This window comes from Microcebus murinus, chromosome 21 (genome assembly GCF_040939455.1).
Source record: "Microcebus murinus isolate Inina chromosome 21, M.murinus_Inina_mat1.0, whole genome shotgun sequence".
Classification (NCBI taxonomy): domain Eukaryota; kingdom Metazoa; phylum Chordata; class Mammalia; order Primates; family Cheirogaleidae; genus Microcebus; species Microcebus murinus.
The window spans coordinates 40,903,619-40,921,496 of NC_134124.1; the positions used below are offsets into that span (position 1 = coordinate 40,903,619).

Genomic DNA, 17,878 nt, shown 5'->3' on the forward strand with positions numbered 1-17,878 from the left:
CTTTGCCCTGGGAGGTGGGGCCGCCTTACTGTGGAGATGTGAGCTTGCGTCTTGTGGGAGGTGGGGGGTGGTGAGGAAAGGCTGTGGCCGGGCAAGGGAGGGTGGCTGTGGTCTGAGCAACACCTGGAGGCACTTCTGGCTCGCATTGGCCAGAGACCTCCCTCCCCCATCCTGCCCTGTGGGGAGTGGGAATATGTCTCCAGGGCTGACACTGCACACTGAGCTGCAGGGCGCTCCTTGGGAAGAGAGCCTTGCTGAGTTGCCTCCCTCCTGCCCTGTCCACGTCCAGTTATGGTCCTGAGAATGTAACCTTGGGTTTGAGCCCTGATGCCCACAGCAGGGACCCCAGGGTCTCTCCACCCACAGCAGGGACCGAAGCTGTGAGTGACAGCCCAGGTGAGTGACCTTGACTTGCCTCCAGTCCTATCTTGAGCCTACTCCCGTTTCTTCACTCAGGTGTCAAAGACTCACCCACAGGGCTAGACAAGCTCCCCAGTGCTCTGTGCTGAAAGCCACTTCATAGTGGCTTGAGCTTCCTTCTCACCTAAAGCCCATTGTCTTTGTGCCTCTTCCCATGAAGAATGGCCAACCAAATGGAGAGGCTGGCGAAAGGAGCCCTAGCCACACTTCCGCTCGATTTGCAGCTGTTCACATCTGCCTGTATTGCTTGTGACCGCTTTCATGCTGAGGTACAGTAGAGCAGTTACAGTCACAGTGGTTTGTAAAGCATTCATCTTTTTCAAAATGCCAGCGTTTGCCAGCCATCACCCCTCCCAGAACACAGTCTTGCTCTGTCTTCCCAGGTAGGGTGCCTTGAGTGAGTGGCGTCAGCCTGGCTCACAGCAGCCTCAAACTTCTGGGCTAAAGCGATCCTTCTGCCTCAGCCTCCCAAGCAGCTGGGACTACAGGTGTGTGCCACCATGCCCGGCTAATTTTTTCTATTTTTAGTAGAGATGGGGTCTCACTCTTGCTCAGGCTGGTCTCTAACTCCTGAGCTCAAGTGATCCTCCTGCCTCGATGTCTCCCAGAGTGCTGGGATGACAGGTGTGAGCCACCGCGCTGTTCTTCATAGTGTCTGACACTCAGTAAGTAGCCCATCCTCAGAGTTGCTCTCCCGCCCCATCTGCCTGTCTCCGCTGGTCTGCTCACACCAGGGTCCCGTCAAGGATCCCACTCACGTTCAGTGGGTCTGTCTTGGGCCTCTTTCTTGGAGAGCCGTTTTCTCCCACTCCCATTTCCTAGTGTGTAAGAGGCCAGGCCATTTGTCTTGGAGAATGTCCCACCTCTGGATTCATCTGCTTTGAAGCGCTGACATTCAGTTCCCGTGGTTCTGGCCACCTACTGCTGCATAGCAACCGCCCCAGCACCGGGGCTGCAAACAGCAGCCGCGTGTAATGCGCTCTGGAACTGGGGCTCCCTGGGCAGGGCCTTTCCTCTGCCCCACGCGGTGTCAGCTGGCGCCGCTGGTGTTATCACCCGGGCTCTGGGCTGCTGGGGGCCTCAGAACAGCTCCACACGCGCCTGGGCAGGAAGGAGTGGCGGGTGGAGCAGCCAGCCAGCCGTCTCGCCTGGTGGCCCGGGGCTCTCGGAGACCTCGGCCTCCCTTCTGCCAGCCTCCCCGCAGAGCAGCCACGGCCTGAGTCTCGTTGGTTAGACTTGGTCACATGCCCGTTCCTAACTCAAGGGCAGTGAGGAGGGCGATGAGCCTCTGGGTTGGCCAGGCGGCCATGCCCCGCCCGGCCCTCCGCGCGTCCTGGCTCGCAGGCCCAGGTGGCGGTCAGGGTCCCATTTGGTTTTCCAGCTGGACCTTGGGAGCCAAGAGTTGGGTTAATGACAATCCTGGCCTCGCTACACGCTACTGGGCTCTGCAGGTCCCGCTTTAATTTTATGGATTGGCTTGTTCCCTCTCCCTTTCGTTCCCCCGCGTGCGCTGCCCGCTCCAGGCAGAAGCCCCTCCGCCCGCCGCTCCTGCTCGTGCTGGGTCTTGCCGCGTGTGTCTTCGGCTCGGCCCGTGCGCGTGCGCTGCCCGGACCGCGTTGGGCCCCCCACCTCGCCCATCGCCTGCCTTTGCCACCGAGCGTTCCATCTTTTTTTTTTTTTCGGCATATGATGGGAGTACAGATTTTAAGGTTTCAATAAATGCCCTTTCCCCTCTCCCCCCACAAGTCTGAGTCTCCAGCATGACCCTCCCCCAGACGGTGAACATCTCACTCATTATGTATGTATATACCCACCCCCTCCCCCCTCCCACCTGCCCAATACCCTATTACTGTAGTTCCTATGTGTCCACTTAGGTGCTGCTCAGTTAATACCAATTTGCTGGTGAGTATATGTGGTGCTTGTTTTTCCATTCTTGGGAAACTTCACTTAGTAGTATGGGTTCCAGCTCTAACCAGGAAAATATAAGATCTGCTATATCACCGTTGTTTCTAGAGCTGAATAGTACTCCATGGTATACATATACCACATTTTATTAATCCATTCTTGGATTGATGGGCACTTGGGCTGTTTCCACAGCCTTGGGATTATGAATTGTGCTGCTATAAACATTTGAGTGCAGGTGTCTTTTTTGTAGAGTGTCATTGGCTCTTTTGGGTAGATGCCCAGCAATGAGATTGCTGGATCAAATGGTAGATTCACTTGTATCGCTTTAAGGTATCTCCAAATTGCTTTCCACAGAAGTTGAACTAGTTTGCAGTCCCACCAGACATCGGCCTAGGCAAAGAATTTATGAAGAAGACCCCAAAGGCAATCACAGCAGCAACAAAAATAAATAAATGGGACATGATCAAACTACAAAGCTTCTGCACAGCCAAAGAAATAGTCATGAAAGTAAACAGACAACCTACAGAATGGGAGAAAATTTTTGCATCCTGGGGACGGGCGGCTGCACAGTAACTGGCACTGTGGCGCCCCCTGCCCACCCTTCCTAGCCTGGTCAGTGGCCCGGTGACCTCCGTGGGCCATGTGGACCTGGCACGGATCTCCCTGAGTCGTGTACTGGGCATCTGAACTGCCGGTCATGGGGTGTGTGTGCTTGGTCATGTGTGTGCCTCCCTCGAGAGTGGCTGCTCCAGGTGGCACTAAGGCCGGTGGCACCATAGTAGCAGCACCATTCTGACGCTAGCCTTTCTAAGGGGCGTGGGGGGAGAGCCCGTGGTGGTTTCCCTTTGCGTCTCACCTCGCTGGTTGCCAGTCAGCCCCCACCTTGGAGCGTTGTCCGGTGCCTTGTGAGCCAGCCCGGCAGGCCCTGAGCAGCTTGTCACGGGGGCTTAGTTTGCTGGCCAAGATCTGGCTGCTGGGGCTCCCCTCAACAGCGAGGTCTGGCCGCCCTCCCTGCCGCCCGCCCCTAGTGGCTCTTCTTCTCGAATGGGTGGGGTGGGGTGCTGTCTGGAGAAGCCGGACACTCAGGAGGCTGCTTACTGTGGGACTGTGGGAAATGGCAGTTGGAGCCTCCATGAGGAGCATGTTTGGATCTATGACCCAGCAACACAGAGATTGTGCTCTCCTTTATCACTCGTAGGAGTGCTCCTCAACTCTTCTTGCTTATCTCCAGGGACAGGGAGCTCACCCCTTCCTCCCTGAAGCCTGGTCCATCCCGGACCTGGAGAAAGCTTTCTCCACGTGGAACTGAGACCGGAGTCTCCCGTAGCCCCTCCCCGTACACGTGCACCCATCTGGAGCAGGTGTGGAGGCGTGAGCACAGGAGGTCTTATCCAGGTGAGCCACGCTAAGGGTCCTGCCCCCGCCCCCACCTGGGCCACCTCCTGTGGACACATCCCAGACAGTCCTTTCCCTCGTGGCTGGACAATCTTTAGACTGCACTAGGGGGCCTTGAACTGCATACAGGGGTGCCCCAGACCACGGGGAAAATAGGACCCCAAACTCCATCTGACATCTCAGGGTGGCCAGAGTTTAGCAGTTTTACAGAGAAGTTGGAAACCTGAATTTTCATGTGAATGTTTCCAATTTGTGAATGCTGGTAACCAACTGAAAACTAAAAACCACTGTGTGGGCCATACAGAGTGCACTTAGGGGTTGGATAGTGCCAGTGGGTCCCTACCGTGACCTAAGGCGTGGAAGAACCTGTTTAGCATGTGGATACAGAGTCGAGGCTCAGAGAGGGTGGGTGACTTGCCTGGGGTTGCACAGCAAATGAGAACACAGAGTTAGGCTTGGGCCTGATGTTCTTTATCCTTATCCTGGACCTGGGGTGGGGTGATGGGCAAGCCCAAGGTTTGGAATCACCTGGGTGTGGTGTGGACAGAATGTGCCACAAGGGGGGGGTCAAAGGGCCAGGCCACCCTGGGGGCCAGGTGGCAGCAGAGCTAGGCTTGCTGGATGGGGTGGGGGCAGGGCCAGCTGGGAAGGGAGCTTCCTGGGAGAAGCTCAAGCAGACCCTTTTTATTCTGGTTCCTGCCTGGGCGTTTGATGAACAGAAGGGCAAATGGGGGAGGGGGGCAGAGTTTAGGTCTTCAGCAAAGATTTTCTGTCTAAACAGGCACTGGAGGGAGTGGGTCCCAGGCGTTTGCAGTTCGCATGCCCCTCCCTAACCACTAGAGGGCCATTGACTTTGTTAAGTGGGATGAAAGCCCAGCTTGCTCCAGGGTGACTTCTGATGTCAGTGGGTTGACGGAGTCCTCCACCCTCCTCAGACAAGAGGGCAGGGGCATGCCAGCGCTCATGGTCCCCTCTGGGCCTGGCCTGGCGCAGGCTCCTGTCCTGGCAGCCCACCCACCCCTGACCCCTCCCAGCAGGCCTCCTCACTGGAGGACACAGCAGCTGCCCCTTCAGGCACTCAGGCAGAGCCTGGCTTCTCCTTCGGCCCCGCCCCACCACCCCATCCAGCAAGCGGGTCCCTAGCTCTGCTGCCACCTGGCCCCCAGGGTGGCCTGGCCCTTTGACCCCCCCTCACGGCACATTCTGTGCACATCACACCAGGGGATTCCAAATCTTGGGCTTGCCCATCACCCCACCCCAGGTCCAGGGACTCCTCTCTTCTGTCCCACCCCACGCACCCTGTGGGCAAATCCTCTTGATGCTGCCTTTAAAATAAATTCCTGTATTGCCTCTTGCCACTCCCTGCTGGGCTCCCGTCTTGACAGCAGCCAGGTGAGTCCTTTACTGGAGAGCCAATGAAGTCCTCCCAGGCTCCAGGGCTTCCAGGCACGCCAGGGCTGGCCTGCAGGTGCCCCCTTGTGCTCAGGTGTACAGCTGGGCCGAGCTGGCCCTCTGCTGCCCTCACCTGTGTCCTGCTGGTCTAGCCTCAGGCCCTTTGCCCGCCGTTCCCACTGCCTGACATGCTTCACCTCCAGATCAGGCCATCGGGTCTCAGCTCACATGCCACCTCTTCTGAGAAGCCTTCCTGGACCACCCTTGCTAAAATAGGTTCTGCCCACCCCATCACGTCCTGTCCCCATCTCCTTGCTTTCCATCATCTGTTTCTTCATTGCATGTACAACAGCCGGGCGATCAGTTCCTTGCAGGTTTCCTCTTGGGTTTCAGCCCCCTCCTCCCTGCCCCGGAGTGTCAGTGCTAGGGGATGGCCGGGAGCCTGTCTCCTGGGCTGATGAGCCCCTGTTCCTACAGGCGCCTGGCATGGAGGAGCTGCTCAGTTAGTGCTGGTCAACTGGCCACGCTGGGCCCCGGGGGCTGCCGTGGTGACCAACCCGGCTGTCACTCTGGCACTGCCCTGTGGCTGGCGGTTGGTAGAGGAGGAGCCCTTGCGTGTGACTTCGGGAAGCACTCTGTCTGGGGCTGTGGAGAGGGGGACTTGGGCAGGGGTCGAGGTGGGGGCAGGAGAGAGGGCTGGCGTGAAGGTGGCATTTGAGTGGCTCGTACAGGATGACAGGATGGGGAAGGAGAGAGCCGCAGGAGCGCGCAGGCCCGAGTGCCTGTGAGAGGGTCAGGTCAGGGTGGCTCCTGCAGGGCTGTGAGTGGGAATCCGGGGCGTTCTTGCGGCGGGAAGCTGGGCGTGGGGCTGTGGTGTGCCAGTGTCAGGCAGAGCGGGCAGGGCCTGGAGGTGGAGGGAAGGGGCAGAGGGGTGGGGAGCTGTTCGGGGGAGAATGGACAGGACCTGAGGGGTGTCAAGGACGGCGAGATGTTAGGTGCATTTGCTGGCCCTGCAAGGAGCGGGGCAGGAGCATCCCCTGGGGCTGGACTTGCAGCCTGAGGGGTCTCCAGTGGGCCCTGCTGAGCCTGGGGGCTGGGGCTGGGCAGCAGTCCTGGCTGGCTGGGATGGGCTGGGTCGGGGAGGAGTGTTGGGTGGTGGTGTGTGCCTCCCTGGGGGCCATGTTAACGACTCGAGGCCAACACCTGTCGCCCTGAGCTCACCTGTCTGCGATCTCCCGTGTGTCAGGGCCCGTGTGCCCCTGGGCATGCCTGACGGTGCGGGAGCGCGGCGCTGCCTGCGTGCGCCCCGGTGCTGACAGCCTTGCGTTCTGACCCCCAGGGCCTCGCAGAAGAGGGACTGTCCTGGCCGCCGGGACCATGGTGCTGCTCTGGGAGCCTGCAGGAGCCTGGCTGGCGCTGGGCCTGGCCCTGGTCCTGGGCCCCAGCGTGGGCACGGCCGCCCCGCCGCGGGACTGCACGGGCGTCACGTGCCCGCCGCTGGAGAACTGCATCGAGGAGGTGCTGGAGCCGGGCGCCTGCTGCGCCGCCTGCCTGCGGCAGGGCTGCGCCTGCGAGGGCTACCAGTACTATGACTGCCTGCAGGGCGGCTTCGTGCGTGGCCGCGTGCCCGCCGGCCAGTCCTACTTCGTGGACTTCGGTAGCACCGAGTGCTCCTGCCCCCCAGGTGGCGGCAAGATCAGCTGCCAGTTCATGCTGTGCCCAGAGCTGCCGCCGAACTGCATTGAGGCCGTGTTGGCGGCCGACAGCTGCCCGCAGTGTGGCCAGGTGGGCTGTGTCCACAACGGCCACAAGTACGCTGCTGGCCACACTGTCCGCCTGCCGCCATGCCGAGCCTGCCACTGCCCTGATGCCGGTGGGGAACTCATCTGCTACCAGCTCCCCGGTTGCCATGGAAACTTCTCAGACGCCGAGGAGGGTGACCCCGAGCGACACTATGAAGACCCCTACAGCTACGACCAGGAGGTGGCTGAGGCAGAAGTGGCAGTGGCCCTAGGGGGTGAAGGCGAGGTCCAGGTGGGCACAGGGGGTCCCCCAGCAGCTCTGGGAGGTGGGAGTCAGCCACTGTCCACCTTCCAGGTGACCCCCTGGCCAGCCGCCCTCCCCAGGCCCTCGGCAGCCACTGCCCTGGGTCCCCCAGCCCCTGTGCAGACCAAGGCTAGAAGAGTGACCGAGGACAGCAAGGAGGAGGAGGAAGAGGAGAGGGAGGAAATAGCTGTCATGGAGTCACCGGCAGCAGGAGGCCCCCAGGGCCTGGACGGGCTGCCCACTACAGGCCCAGCCGGACCCCGTCTCCCTATCCAGGAGGAGAGGGCAGAAGCCAGGGCGGGGCCCGAAGAGAACCTCATCCCAGATGCCCAGGTCATGCCTGGCAGTGCTGGGCAGGAGGGAGCCACGCCCACGCCAGGGTCAGGCACGGCCCGTCTTGCCCCGACGCAGGCCACACCTAGCTCTCCTGGGGGCCCGGTAAAGCCCAGCGCCCACGCCACCCTGTCCACGCCACCGCGCGATGCAGCCCAGGTCACACCCACCCAGGAGGTACCCAAGCAGCCGCAGGTTCTGCTCCGGTCCCGGGCAGAGGAGGACACAGACCCCAACTCTGTGCATTCTGTCCCCAGAGGCAGCACTGAAGGTAAGACCTTTCCTGGTTTCTCCAGGGCCTCTTGGCCCCGGAAGGGTAGCCTTGGGGGTCTGGTGGCTGTCCCAGGTCTCGCATAGCTGCCTGGGGCAGGAGACACTGGGGCTGTGGGCCAGGCCCAGGATGGCCAGCGCAGGCCCTCGGGCAAGCAGGTTCTGAGCACCTTCTCTCAGGCCCATCTCGTGGGGGTAGAGGGCTGGGGGCATTCCTGTTATAGAGGGTGCCGGGCCCGTGGTAGGGCTGTGGTTGTGTGGAGGGCCCAGCACCTCATCAGAGTTGGGGCTCCCTGAGGAGGGCTCCTGCCAAGTGCCATTTCGGTCCAGCAGGGCCCACGGGTGCCCTGGTGCAGCCTCTGGCCACAGCTGTGTTCTGGGTCTCTGAGGTGGCAGCAGAGGGGATGTGTTCCCTCGAGGGGCTCCTGTGAGCACCTGGTACCAACCCTGCCACTCTTCCCAGCCAGGGATCCTGTTAACACACAAGTTGGTCCTCGTGCCTCTCCACTCTGCGCCCTGCTGTGGCTCCCCTCACTTAGAGGAGAAGCCAAAGCCCTCGGGGTGGCCACAGGCCCTCACAGCCTGCCCCCATGACCTCCTCTCCTGTTGCCCTCCCTATCACCCACTCTGGGAAGCCTCAGTGGTCCTGGCCAAGCACCTTTCTGCCCCAGGCCCTTTGCACTTGCCACTCTTGCTTCCTGAAGTGCTCTTCCAGGTGTCCACTCAGCCCGCTCCTTGCTTCAGCTCTCTGCTCGGGTCACCTCCCCAGGGAGGTCTTCCCTGCCTACCCACCTTTCCTCTTCCCCTGCTATGACTTCTCTGAGCACACCTTACATTTTAGTCCATAACTCCTTGTGAACTTGCTTACTGCTTTCTCCCCCAGTAGAACATTAGTGCTGAGAAGTGAAGGCAGGGACCACGTCTGTCATTCTCTGCTAAGTCCAAGGGCCTCCAGCAGGGCCTGCACACAGTCGGTGCTCAATAGATATCAGGGAGATGAATGAGGTAATCAGTGGGGGGTTCCCTGGCCACCCCTTTTCTCAGTCATCCCTCTTTACCCTAGTTCCCCTTCTGTCCTCTGAGCACCCCACACTGTCTCCCGTCTGTTCCAAGCATTTGCTCACATTGTTCCTGGCCAGCTCAGACAGCACTCCCCCAGGAAGCCTCCCTTAACCTTTCTGTCTTGTCCCGCCTCCCTCCCCTGCCCGCCCCCAGCGCTATGTTCTCCCTGCCTCCTTTCTGAGGGTGCACTGGGGAGTTGTCTGATCTCTAGAGATCTTCCCCCACAGCAGGGCACCTGCGTCTTGTTCAGTCCCATACCATTTGCCCTACAGCCTTCATTAGGTGTCACCTGTGAACAAGCGCTGGTGGCCCTGGGAACACAGGGTGGATCAGTGCAGGCCTGCTCCACAGGCTGGGTGCTGTGAGGGAGAGATGCCTATGTGATATCTGGGAAGGCTTCCTGGAGGAGGGGGCATGAGGAGCTCTGGGGTTTCTGCAGTGTTCCCATCGACCCATCCTGCTGTCCATAGCTGTGTGGCCTCGGGCAAGGCTCTGAGCCGCTGAGACCTGTCTTCCCATTGTCCAGCGCTTTCACCACACTTGCTGGGCGTGCATGTGCAACAGGGTGGCACTGGGCTCTGTGGGCTCCTCCAGGCCCACGGGATGCCACCCCTGAGAACTCTGCTTCCAGCCTGCTGTCGGTGGGCAGAGCGCAGAACTCGCCCTCTCTGAGTGCCGGCAAGGTGCCAGGCCCCCACTTCTGCGACTTGATCCTCCCCAGTCTGGACGATGGGCACCATCTCCCCGTTCTAAGCCAAGTGTGGTCTGAGAGGTGTGGCTGTTGGCTCCAGGTCACAGGTGGGAGGTGACCAGCTGGGACAGGGAGGCAGGGAGCATGCGTGGGTGTGCGTGGAATGAAGTGCATGTGTGCCCGGGAGGGCTTGCAGCCTGGCCCAGAGCGTGGTGCGTGCATTCAGGCTGCAGCTCCCGGGTTTCCAGAATAGACACAGCCCCGTCCCCACCCTGCCTCTCACTGCCGGAGGCCTCTGCGGTTCTGGGCCTTGGAATCCTGGGGAAGGCTTTGTTCTCAGGAGCCCCAGTTTTTTCTCTGCCCTCAGCCTTCTCAGATGGATTTTTTTTTTTGAGACAAAGTCTCACTTTGTTGCCCAGGCTAGAGTGCAATCCTTCTGCCTTGAGCAATCCTCCTGCCTCAGCCTCCCAAGTAGCTGGGACTACAGGCATGCGCCACCATGCCCGGATAATTTTTTCTATATATATTAGTTGGCCAATTAATTTCTTTCTATTTATAGTAGAGACGGGGTCTCGCTCTTGCTCAGGCTGGTTTCGAACTCCTGACCTTGAGCAATCCGCCCGCCTTGGCCTCCTAGAGAGCCAGGATGACAGGCGTGAGCCACCGCGCCCGGCCTTCAGATGGATTTTGAGGTATGGCCTTGGGTGAGGGCTGCTAGGGGACATGCTGGATCCTGCGGGAGGGCTGTCCCGACAGGGGGCCCAGCACGTGCAAAGGCCCTGAGGCTGGTATTAGCTGCGTGGAGGGGTGTGCAGGGAGTGGAGGCACGAGGAGCTGGGGAGGGGTGGACTAAATGGGATGCAGGAGCTCGGGCCTGGCCAGATAAATATCCCTACCCGCTCTCACCCCTCTGCCCACCCAGAGTCTGCCCCGCACCCTCCAATTCACGGGCTCTGGCTCCACCACCATGTAACTTAGGCAAGTGGCTTAAGGTCTGTGCCTCAGTTTTTCCATCTTTAGGCAGCAGAGAAGTCCCTGCCTCATGGGGTTGAATGAGCAATTCATGTCAAGTGTGCCACGTAGAGCTGAGTGCTTGCTGAGCAGTGGGGAGCATGAGTGCTCGTTATTCACCCCATTCCTTGGCAGGCATTCGGGGAGCACTCTCTGTGCCAGGGGCTGTGCCAGTGCGCAAGGCAGGCACCCCTCCCCTCTGGGGGCTGATGGAGGAGGAGGGCATCACACAGACACCCGCACGCAGGGTCTCCCCGCCTGGGTCCCAGCCATGTGCTGCACATGGAGGGGTGCGGGGCAGATGGGAGCCCATGGGTGGGGGCCAGGTCACCTGATTGAGCATCCTGGGGGAGAGGGGGGTTTGGGCCTCAGAGCCAGCTGCTGCTGTGAGGACAGGGCTGGGGGTCGGCGGTGGAGGGGCCTTGGGGAGAAGCTAGGAGGCAGCTTAGCTTTGCTCTGCCTTAGCTTTGGGGCCTGCAAAGAGACAGGCAGTGGGGCTGGAAGTGACCCCCCAGCCATGTTGCCATGGTAGCTCTGGGGCCTGGAGAAGGAGGTTCCCTGGGCCCAGCTGGGGTGGGGTCCTGTCTTGGAGCCAGAGCCGTGCCAGGGACCCAGGCTGCTTCGGCTGGGCTTTGCTGCCTCTGAGCACGTCCAGATGTGGCCTAATGGAAGCCACGTGCCCAGCTCCTAGGGCTGGAGAGAAGGGGTCTGATGTCTCTTGTCACTCAGGGCTTTGTAAGGGCTGCTGCTCCCGCAGGGCTGGCACAACGCAGGGCCACAGCAGAGGGCACGCTGGGGCAGGCTGGCCCTCAGGAGGTCGGGGATTCCAGGAGCAGCTGGACACAGCCCCTGGCCTGGAAGAGGCCTCAGTGCAACCTCTGTGGGCCCCAGGAATTCGTGGCAGGAAAGGGGCCCTTCCTCAGGGCCTCACGCACGCCGCTCTGCAGGGCAGCGGTCTCTGAATGCTGTGACGCTCCAGTCAGCAGAGAAACTCTTTACCATTCGAATGATTGTTTCTGTCACTCGCAGACACCATGTAGCACTGTGGCGCGTGCCAGGCACCATTGTAAGTGGCATGATAGGATTTGTGTTTTGAGGTCCCCTGCAGGTGCAGGGAGGAGAACACAAGAGCAGGGCTCTTCCGCTTTCACCTGAAGCCAGTGCTGGGCCTTCCAGTGCCCATGGGTCTCCGCAGTCCCCAGAATCACCAGCCTGGGGCTCCAGGGAGCCCCAGATTGTGACCTGCCTTGACTTGCCCTGTTTCCTGGAGGATTGCTGCAGATGCTCCCCTCCAGGGCTGGCCTGTGGGGACTTTAACCCACACGGGTCTGAGGAGTCCATGGGCATGGCCCTGGCCCCCATGGAGCTGGGGCAGCCACTTTCCATTCCCTTGTTCTCCAGCAACCGCTAATCTGCCTTTTGTCTCTACAGATTTGCATATTCTGGATGTTCCTGGAATAGCCAGGAAATCTGCAGTATGTGGTCTTTGTATGTGACTGAGTTCTTTCACTTAGCACAGTGTTTTCACTTGTGGCATATGGCCAAATAATATTCCATTGTATGGATATATGGCACTATTTTTATCTATGCATTTATTGATGGACCTTGTGTTTCCAACTTTTCAGCTATTTTGAATAATGGTGCTATAAATATTTATTGGTACAAATTTTTGTGTGGACATATGTTTTCATTTTTATTTTGGAATACGAGGGCTGTCTGGAAAGTATCCAGCCATGTAACCGTTCTCATTATATTAACAATGGCTGGATACTTTCTGGACAGCCCTTGTATACCTATGAGTGGAATTGCTAGGTCATACAATAACTCTATTTTTAGCTGTTAAACGAACTGATAGTTTGTTTTCCAAAGTGACAGTGCCATTTTACATTTCTACCAGAAATGCACAAGGGTTCCCATTTCTCTACATCCTTGCTGACACCTCTTCTTATTACCATCATAGTGGGTGTGAAGTAGTATCTCACAGTGGTTTTGATTTGTGTTTCCATGATGACAGATGGTACTGAGCATATTTTTATGAGATTACTTTAGAAAAGTCTGTAACACATCAGCACACATTCCATTAGCCATCAACATAGTGTCATGCAGTCTCTGGAAAACTGCACTGTACACAGTGCAGTGTACTCTGGGGCAGAGATGGTGAAGAGGGCAACCGATGTCCTAGTGTTGTTATGAAAATAATTTAACCTCATGGATCTCTGAAAGGGCCTCAAGAACCTTCTAGGGCTAGACCACACTTGAGAACCACTGGTCAGCGGGTCAGTGCAACTGCAGGCATGTAGGGGTGTGCACATATTTTTCACAAGTACTAACATATGATGCACACCATTCTGTTCTGTGCTTATTTCGATCAATGGCATATCCTGGAGGTTTTCCCTGTCACTGCTTGGAGAGTTCCCTCACTGTGTTTGGCAGCTATGCTCCACCGTATGCACATGTCAACTTTTATTTTATTTATTTGTGTATTAATTAATTAGAAACGAGGTCTCACTATGTTGCCCAGACTGGTCTTGAACTGTTGGCTTCAAGTGATCCTCCTGCCTCAGCCTCCCGAGGTGCTGGGGTTACAGGAGTTAGCCCATCTTTTCTTTACCAGTCACTTTGTTGGTGGATGTTCAGGTTCTTTTGCCATTACAAAGTGATGCTGCTGTGTCTCTCTGCCCTGAGCCCGGTGCAGAATCACAGGGTCAGTGTGTAGGGCATTTCTGCTTTTTTTCTTTGTAAACTGTTCGTTGAAGCACAACCAGTGGAACCCTTCAGAAGCACACAAGTCGGTAATACATTTCCACGGCGAGCACTCCCGCACAGCCAGCTCTCAGATCACGGAACAGCACGGCCAGCCCTGGCACTCCGGCTTTGTGCCCCCTCCCGGGTAACCACTTCTCTGACTTTTAGTGGCAGAGATTAATCTTCCTGCTCTTAGACTTCTGTAAATGGACCAGGCAGCATGTTCTCTCTGCAGTCTGGCTGCTCTCACTCACCTCAGTGTCTTTGAGACCCACCGTGCTGTTGCATGTGTCTGGAGTTGGTCCTCTATTGCCGAGTAGTGCTGTGTTGTAGGGACTGGCCCTGCTTTGGTTGTTTGTTCTCCAGCTGAGGGCACTGGGGTTGTTTCCAGTGCGGGGCTGTGGACCTTCTCATACTGGTTTCGTGGTTCCTGTGCGAATGCGTTTCTGTTGAGAAGTGCAGGCTGATGCATGCTTAGCTTTCAGAAGCTACAGGATGTATTTCTATAACCCTCATAGATGTTGTGCTACCTGCATACCTTGGAAGGTGTGTGGATTTTACTCATACCTGTGGTGCATGAGGATGCCCCTTTCCCGATTTTATTCATGCAACTGATATTTATTGAGTGCCTACCTCACTGTTGCAGGGCTGGGTAGACAGCAGGGGCAAAACAGACCAGATCCCTTCCCCTCATGGAGCTGCCAGTCTGGAGGAAGCACAGCCAATACAATGAACACGTGAAATCGGTGGTGTGTTGGATGGTGAGAAGTGCTAAGCTATGCAAGGGTCTGGCCTTGGCCAATCTGAGAGGTGGCAAACAGCATCTCTTGGTGGTTTCAGTATACACACCTGCTTTGCTCTTCACCTGCCTTGGCCAACGGCTCTGCAGCAGGTCGCACTGGTCACTCTTCCACCAGCTCTGCTGTGGGGCTATGAGGTGGTCTTTCTGCCACCTTCACCAAACCGATGCCAGTCTTCCCCCGGGACACACATTGGTCACAGTTTAAATTATCTATTGCTGCAATAATGCAAGTGGCAAACAACTGTAGCACCCACGATAAACATTTATTGTTGCTCTCAGGTGCACAGGTGAGCTGGGAAGTCCCGCTGACCTGGGCCAGGTATGGCTGATGCCAGCCAGGCTCGAGCATATGTCTGGTCAGCTGGCGGCTCAGCTGGGGCTGGCTGGTGGAGGATGGCCTCAGCCAGGGTGGCTCAGGTCCGCTCCATGTGGTCTCTCATGCACTTGCTTTTACTGGGGCCCAGGCTGGGAATGGCAGTGGCAAGGGAGCAGAGTGATTGGGGAGTTTAAGGCAGGTGCGAGGGCCCGGCGCGGTGGCTCATGCCTGTGATCCTAGCACTCTGGAAGGCCGAGGTGGCGGATGGCTTAAGTTAAGCTCAGAAGATCAAAACCAGCCTGAGCAAGGGCGAGACCCTGTCTCTACTATAAATAGAAAGAAATTTATTGGCCAACTAATATATATATAGAAAAAATTAGCCGGGCATGGTGGCACATGCCTGTAGTCCCAGCTACTCGGGAGGCTGAGGCAGGAGGATCGATCGCTTGAGCCCAGGAGTTTGAGGTTGCTGTGAGCTAGGCTGACGCCACGGCACTCACTCTAGCCTGGGCAACAAAGCAAGACTCTGTCTCAAAAAATAAAATAAAGTAGGTGCAAAATTGGAAACAAGCCAGTGCAAAACCTGTTCACCCCAGGAAGTGTTAAGTTGGAATCCTGCTGTTCTCAAGGCCAGGTATCGGTCTGGGGCAAGAGCTGTCTGGCTTCAAGCAGAGAAAAGACAGTGGAAACGTATCATCTAAGTTAGGTAGCCAAACACAGAGTGGAGGCCAAGGCAGCATGTTTGCCATAAACTTTAATACTTTACATCCTGTGATGGGTGTCAGTTTTGTAGGACTTAAACAGCTGACACCTTCAAGATCAGAGAAGTAAATCTCTGTAGACATCTCCGGGGCATTTTGTTAATGTTAGGATGATGTTTTGTTGTTAGGATAATGTCTCCCCAATGAGGAGACAAATAATGGTCTAAAAACTGATTCAGAGCCCTGTCCCCAGCTGGTGAGGTCTACGCAGGTAAATAGATCAAACCTTTTGCCTGGAGTTGGTGTGGGGAGGTTACTATAGACTTAGGCAAGGTTGTGAAAGGTGTGCACCTGTTTGGCCATGCCGCTTAGATCCCTCTGTGTCTGGAGTGGTTTGTGTGGTGCGGGAGCTGTTTCTGGCCTGGCGCAGATGCCTCCTTACCGGGCCAGAGGATAATCGAGTGCAGGGTGAGCACCTCATACCACCTGGGTCGGAAATTCACGGGATTGCTGCGCTCGGCCGAGGCCATGCTGGAGCAGGGCCACATGTTCAGCAAGAGTGGCCGAGAGATTTGGGTTGTCTGCGCGTCATGTTGTTAGGGTGACGGTGCCTGTGCTGGTTCCTGCTAATGACAGTAATGATCCCCATCCCAGGGGCATGGGCCCGAGGGTGGCTCACCTCACCCGGTGGGGGTGGGGAGCGCGCTAGGCGAGGCCTCGAGACGTAGCCCCCAGCGAGCGCCAGAGGCAGATGTCCCCAGGGCATAGTACTCAGTTGGGGTTTTGGCTTTGAAGCCAGGAACTTGAGCCCATCGCTGGCCTGTCTGTCCATGTGGCTCCACACGGCGGGCGGATGGGTGCTGGGCCACGGCGCAGGCTGCTGGTGCCGGGACATCGCAGTGCCAGGGTGGTCTCAAAGGCCACCCCAGAGCCACTGGGGAGGAGCGACTTGGACGGGTGGTGGGGGTGTCTGGGCACAGAGAAGCGTGGGGAAGGGGTGTTACCTGGTGGAGTTAGGCTGGGAGACTGGGCCGGAGGCCAGAGGCTACATGGTGGGCCTCCCGCTGTCTGCGTCTCACAGCCCAGGCTCTAGCCCGGCGCGGCCCGTTCGACGAAGATACTGCCTGTGTGCGTGGACCGGAGAGGCGGAAGGCGGTGGCATTCGCTCGGCTAGAGGTGGTTGGGAAAAGGCAGTTTGGTGGGGGAGGGTGGGCTCCACAGCGAGGAGAGAAACAAAGGAGTGGAGAAGAATGTGGCAGGTGGTGAGAGAATGCCTGTCCCGATGACAGTCGAAATGGCCCCACCCTGAGAGGACCCAAGCTTCAGTCCAGCTCAGCGCGGGAGGCGCGGTCAGATAGGGAATGGCTAGGTTAGTTGGGGCCCAGTGAGGTTTTGGGTGAGCGCACACACCTTAGCTGCCCCAGAGGATAACAGTGGCGGGGGTGGCCTGGCAGGTGTCGGAAAGCCCATGGGTGGTTTTGCAAGCAGCAGGTAAGCCAAAGAATTTCGGGGAAACAAAGCATGAGCTCCGCACAGTGCCATTCCAAAGGGTGTCATGAGGGAGCTCAGAAAGGCAGGTTTTGAGTTCTGCAGCCAAGTCCTGCACGGGGCTGTCAGTCACCAGCTGTCCTGCCTCCCGGACAGCGTCAAGGCCACAGGTCTGGGTCTGACCAGGGGTGGAGTTGCCCATGTCGTCTCGGTGGGGACGGTGTGTCCGAAGTGTGTTGCGGGAGTTCAGCCAGTGGCGGGCATCCTTCGCAGGTGGCCTTCCAGCTGCAGAGGAGTTAGGCCCCAGGCGGCCCTAGCCTCCGTACTTCTGATGCTGTTTGGGATATGATTTCACATTTGTTCGCCCTACTGCTGGGCTTACAGACATCTGAATCTCCAAGGGATCTGCTGGGCGTGTCTTGCGAACGACTGTGCTTCCCTCTTGACCCGCTGCTCTGTGTGCTCCGTCCGCAGCCTGTGAGCATCGGAGCACAGGCATGGCCCTGGATAAGGAGCTTGTTTAGATTCTTCTTAAAATCTAGTTTTCAGAGTGTGAGAATGTTTGCAGGGTCGATGGCACATAAGGTATTTAGCCAGCCTGGTGTGGGAGAGGGGCGTCCTGGGGGCCACCCGTCCATTGCGAGTGCATATTTAACGGTGCAGGTGGTATTGTGAGTGGTGTAGGCATTGCTTCCAGAGAGCCGTTGGTGGTGGCGCGTCCAGGCTGGATGGCAGGCCAGGCCTAGTCCCTTGAGCACTGACTTCCAGCAAGGGCTTTGGCCCCACTCGGGTGTGCAATTTCTACTTGATTCTATCGGTTCCAGCAAGAATCCATGGTCAGGGTAGGCCCTGGGGACCGAGGCTAGCCCCATGACCCAGAGGGCACGTGACCAGCGAGTGAGCCCCAGCCAGAGAGCAGTGGCGTCTTGCTGTTGACTTTCCCATGGGAGGGGCCACATGGACATTTATTTGTGGCTGAACTGCCTGTTGGGCCATCCATCCATCCATCCTTCTGTCCCTCCCTTCTCTTTAGGTTGTCTCTTCGGGGAAGATCCCTGGGCCCCTGAAATAACGGTGTGTGTGTCTGGGCTGGACGCGACCAGCAAACACCAAGTGTAGACTTTCTGGTCCTCTCTTGGTGAGCTACGTGGTGCTGTTCATGGGTCCTGGGGCGATTATTTCTGCCTCCTAGAGTGGTTTAGAAGAGGAAATTAGTAACTGGCCTTGCTTGTGCCCCGAGTGAACTGCGAGAACTGGGGGTGGGGCAGCTTCTGTCTGGGCACCGTTTGAGCGAGCAGGTC

At 57.7% G+C, this 17,878-nt stretch overlaps 1 protein-coding gene across 3 annotated transcripts in view; it reads left to right on the forward strand.

The window, feature by feature from the left end:
- Positions 1-17,878, forward strand: part of FBLN2 (fibulin 2) — an 83,815-nt gene that overhangs the window by 22,096 nt on the left and 43,841 nt on the right. For 2 of the 3 annotated variants that reach the window (XM_012752455.3, XM_012752457.3), the window contains exons 2-3: positions 3,557-3,720; positions 6,452-7,762. In XM_012752455.3, the coding sequence (XP_012607909.1) occupies positions 6,490-7,762 (1,273 nt within the window). In that variant the 5' untranslated portion in view covers positions 3,557-3,720; positions 6,452-6,489. The remainder of the gene's footprint in view (positions 1-3,556; positions 3,721-6,451; positions 7,763-17,878) is intronic. The other variant, XM_012752456.3, reaches the window with a different exon arrangement.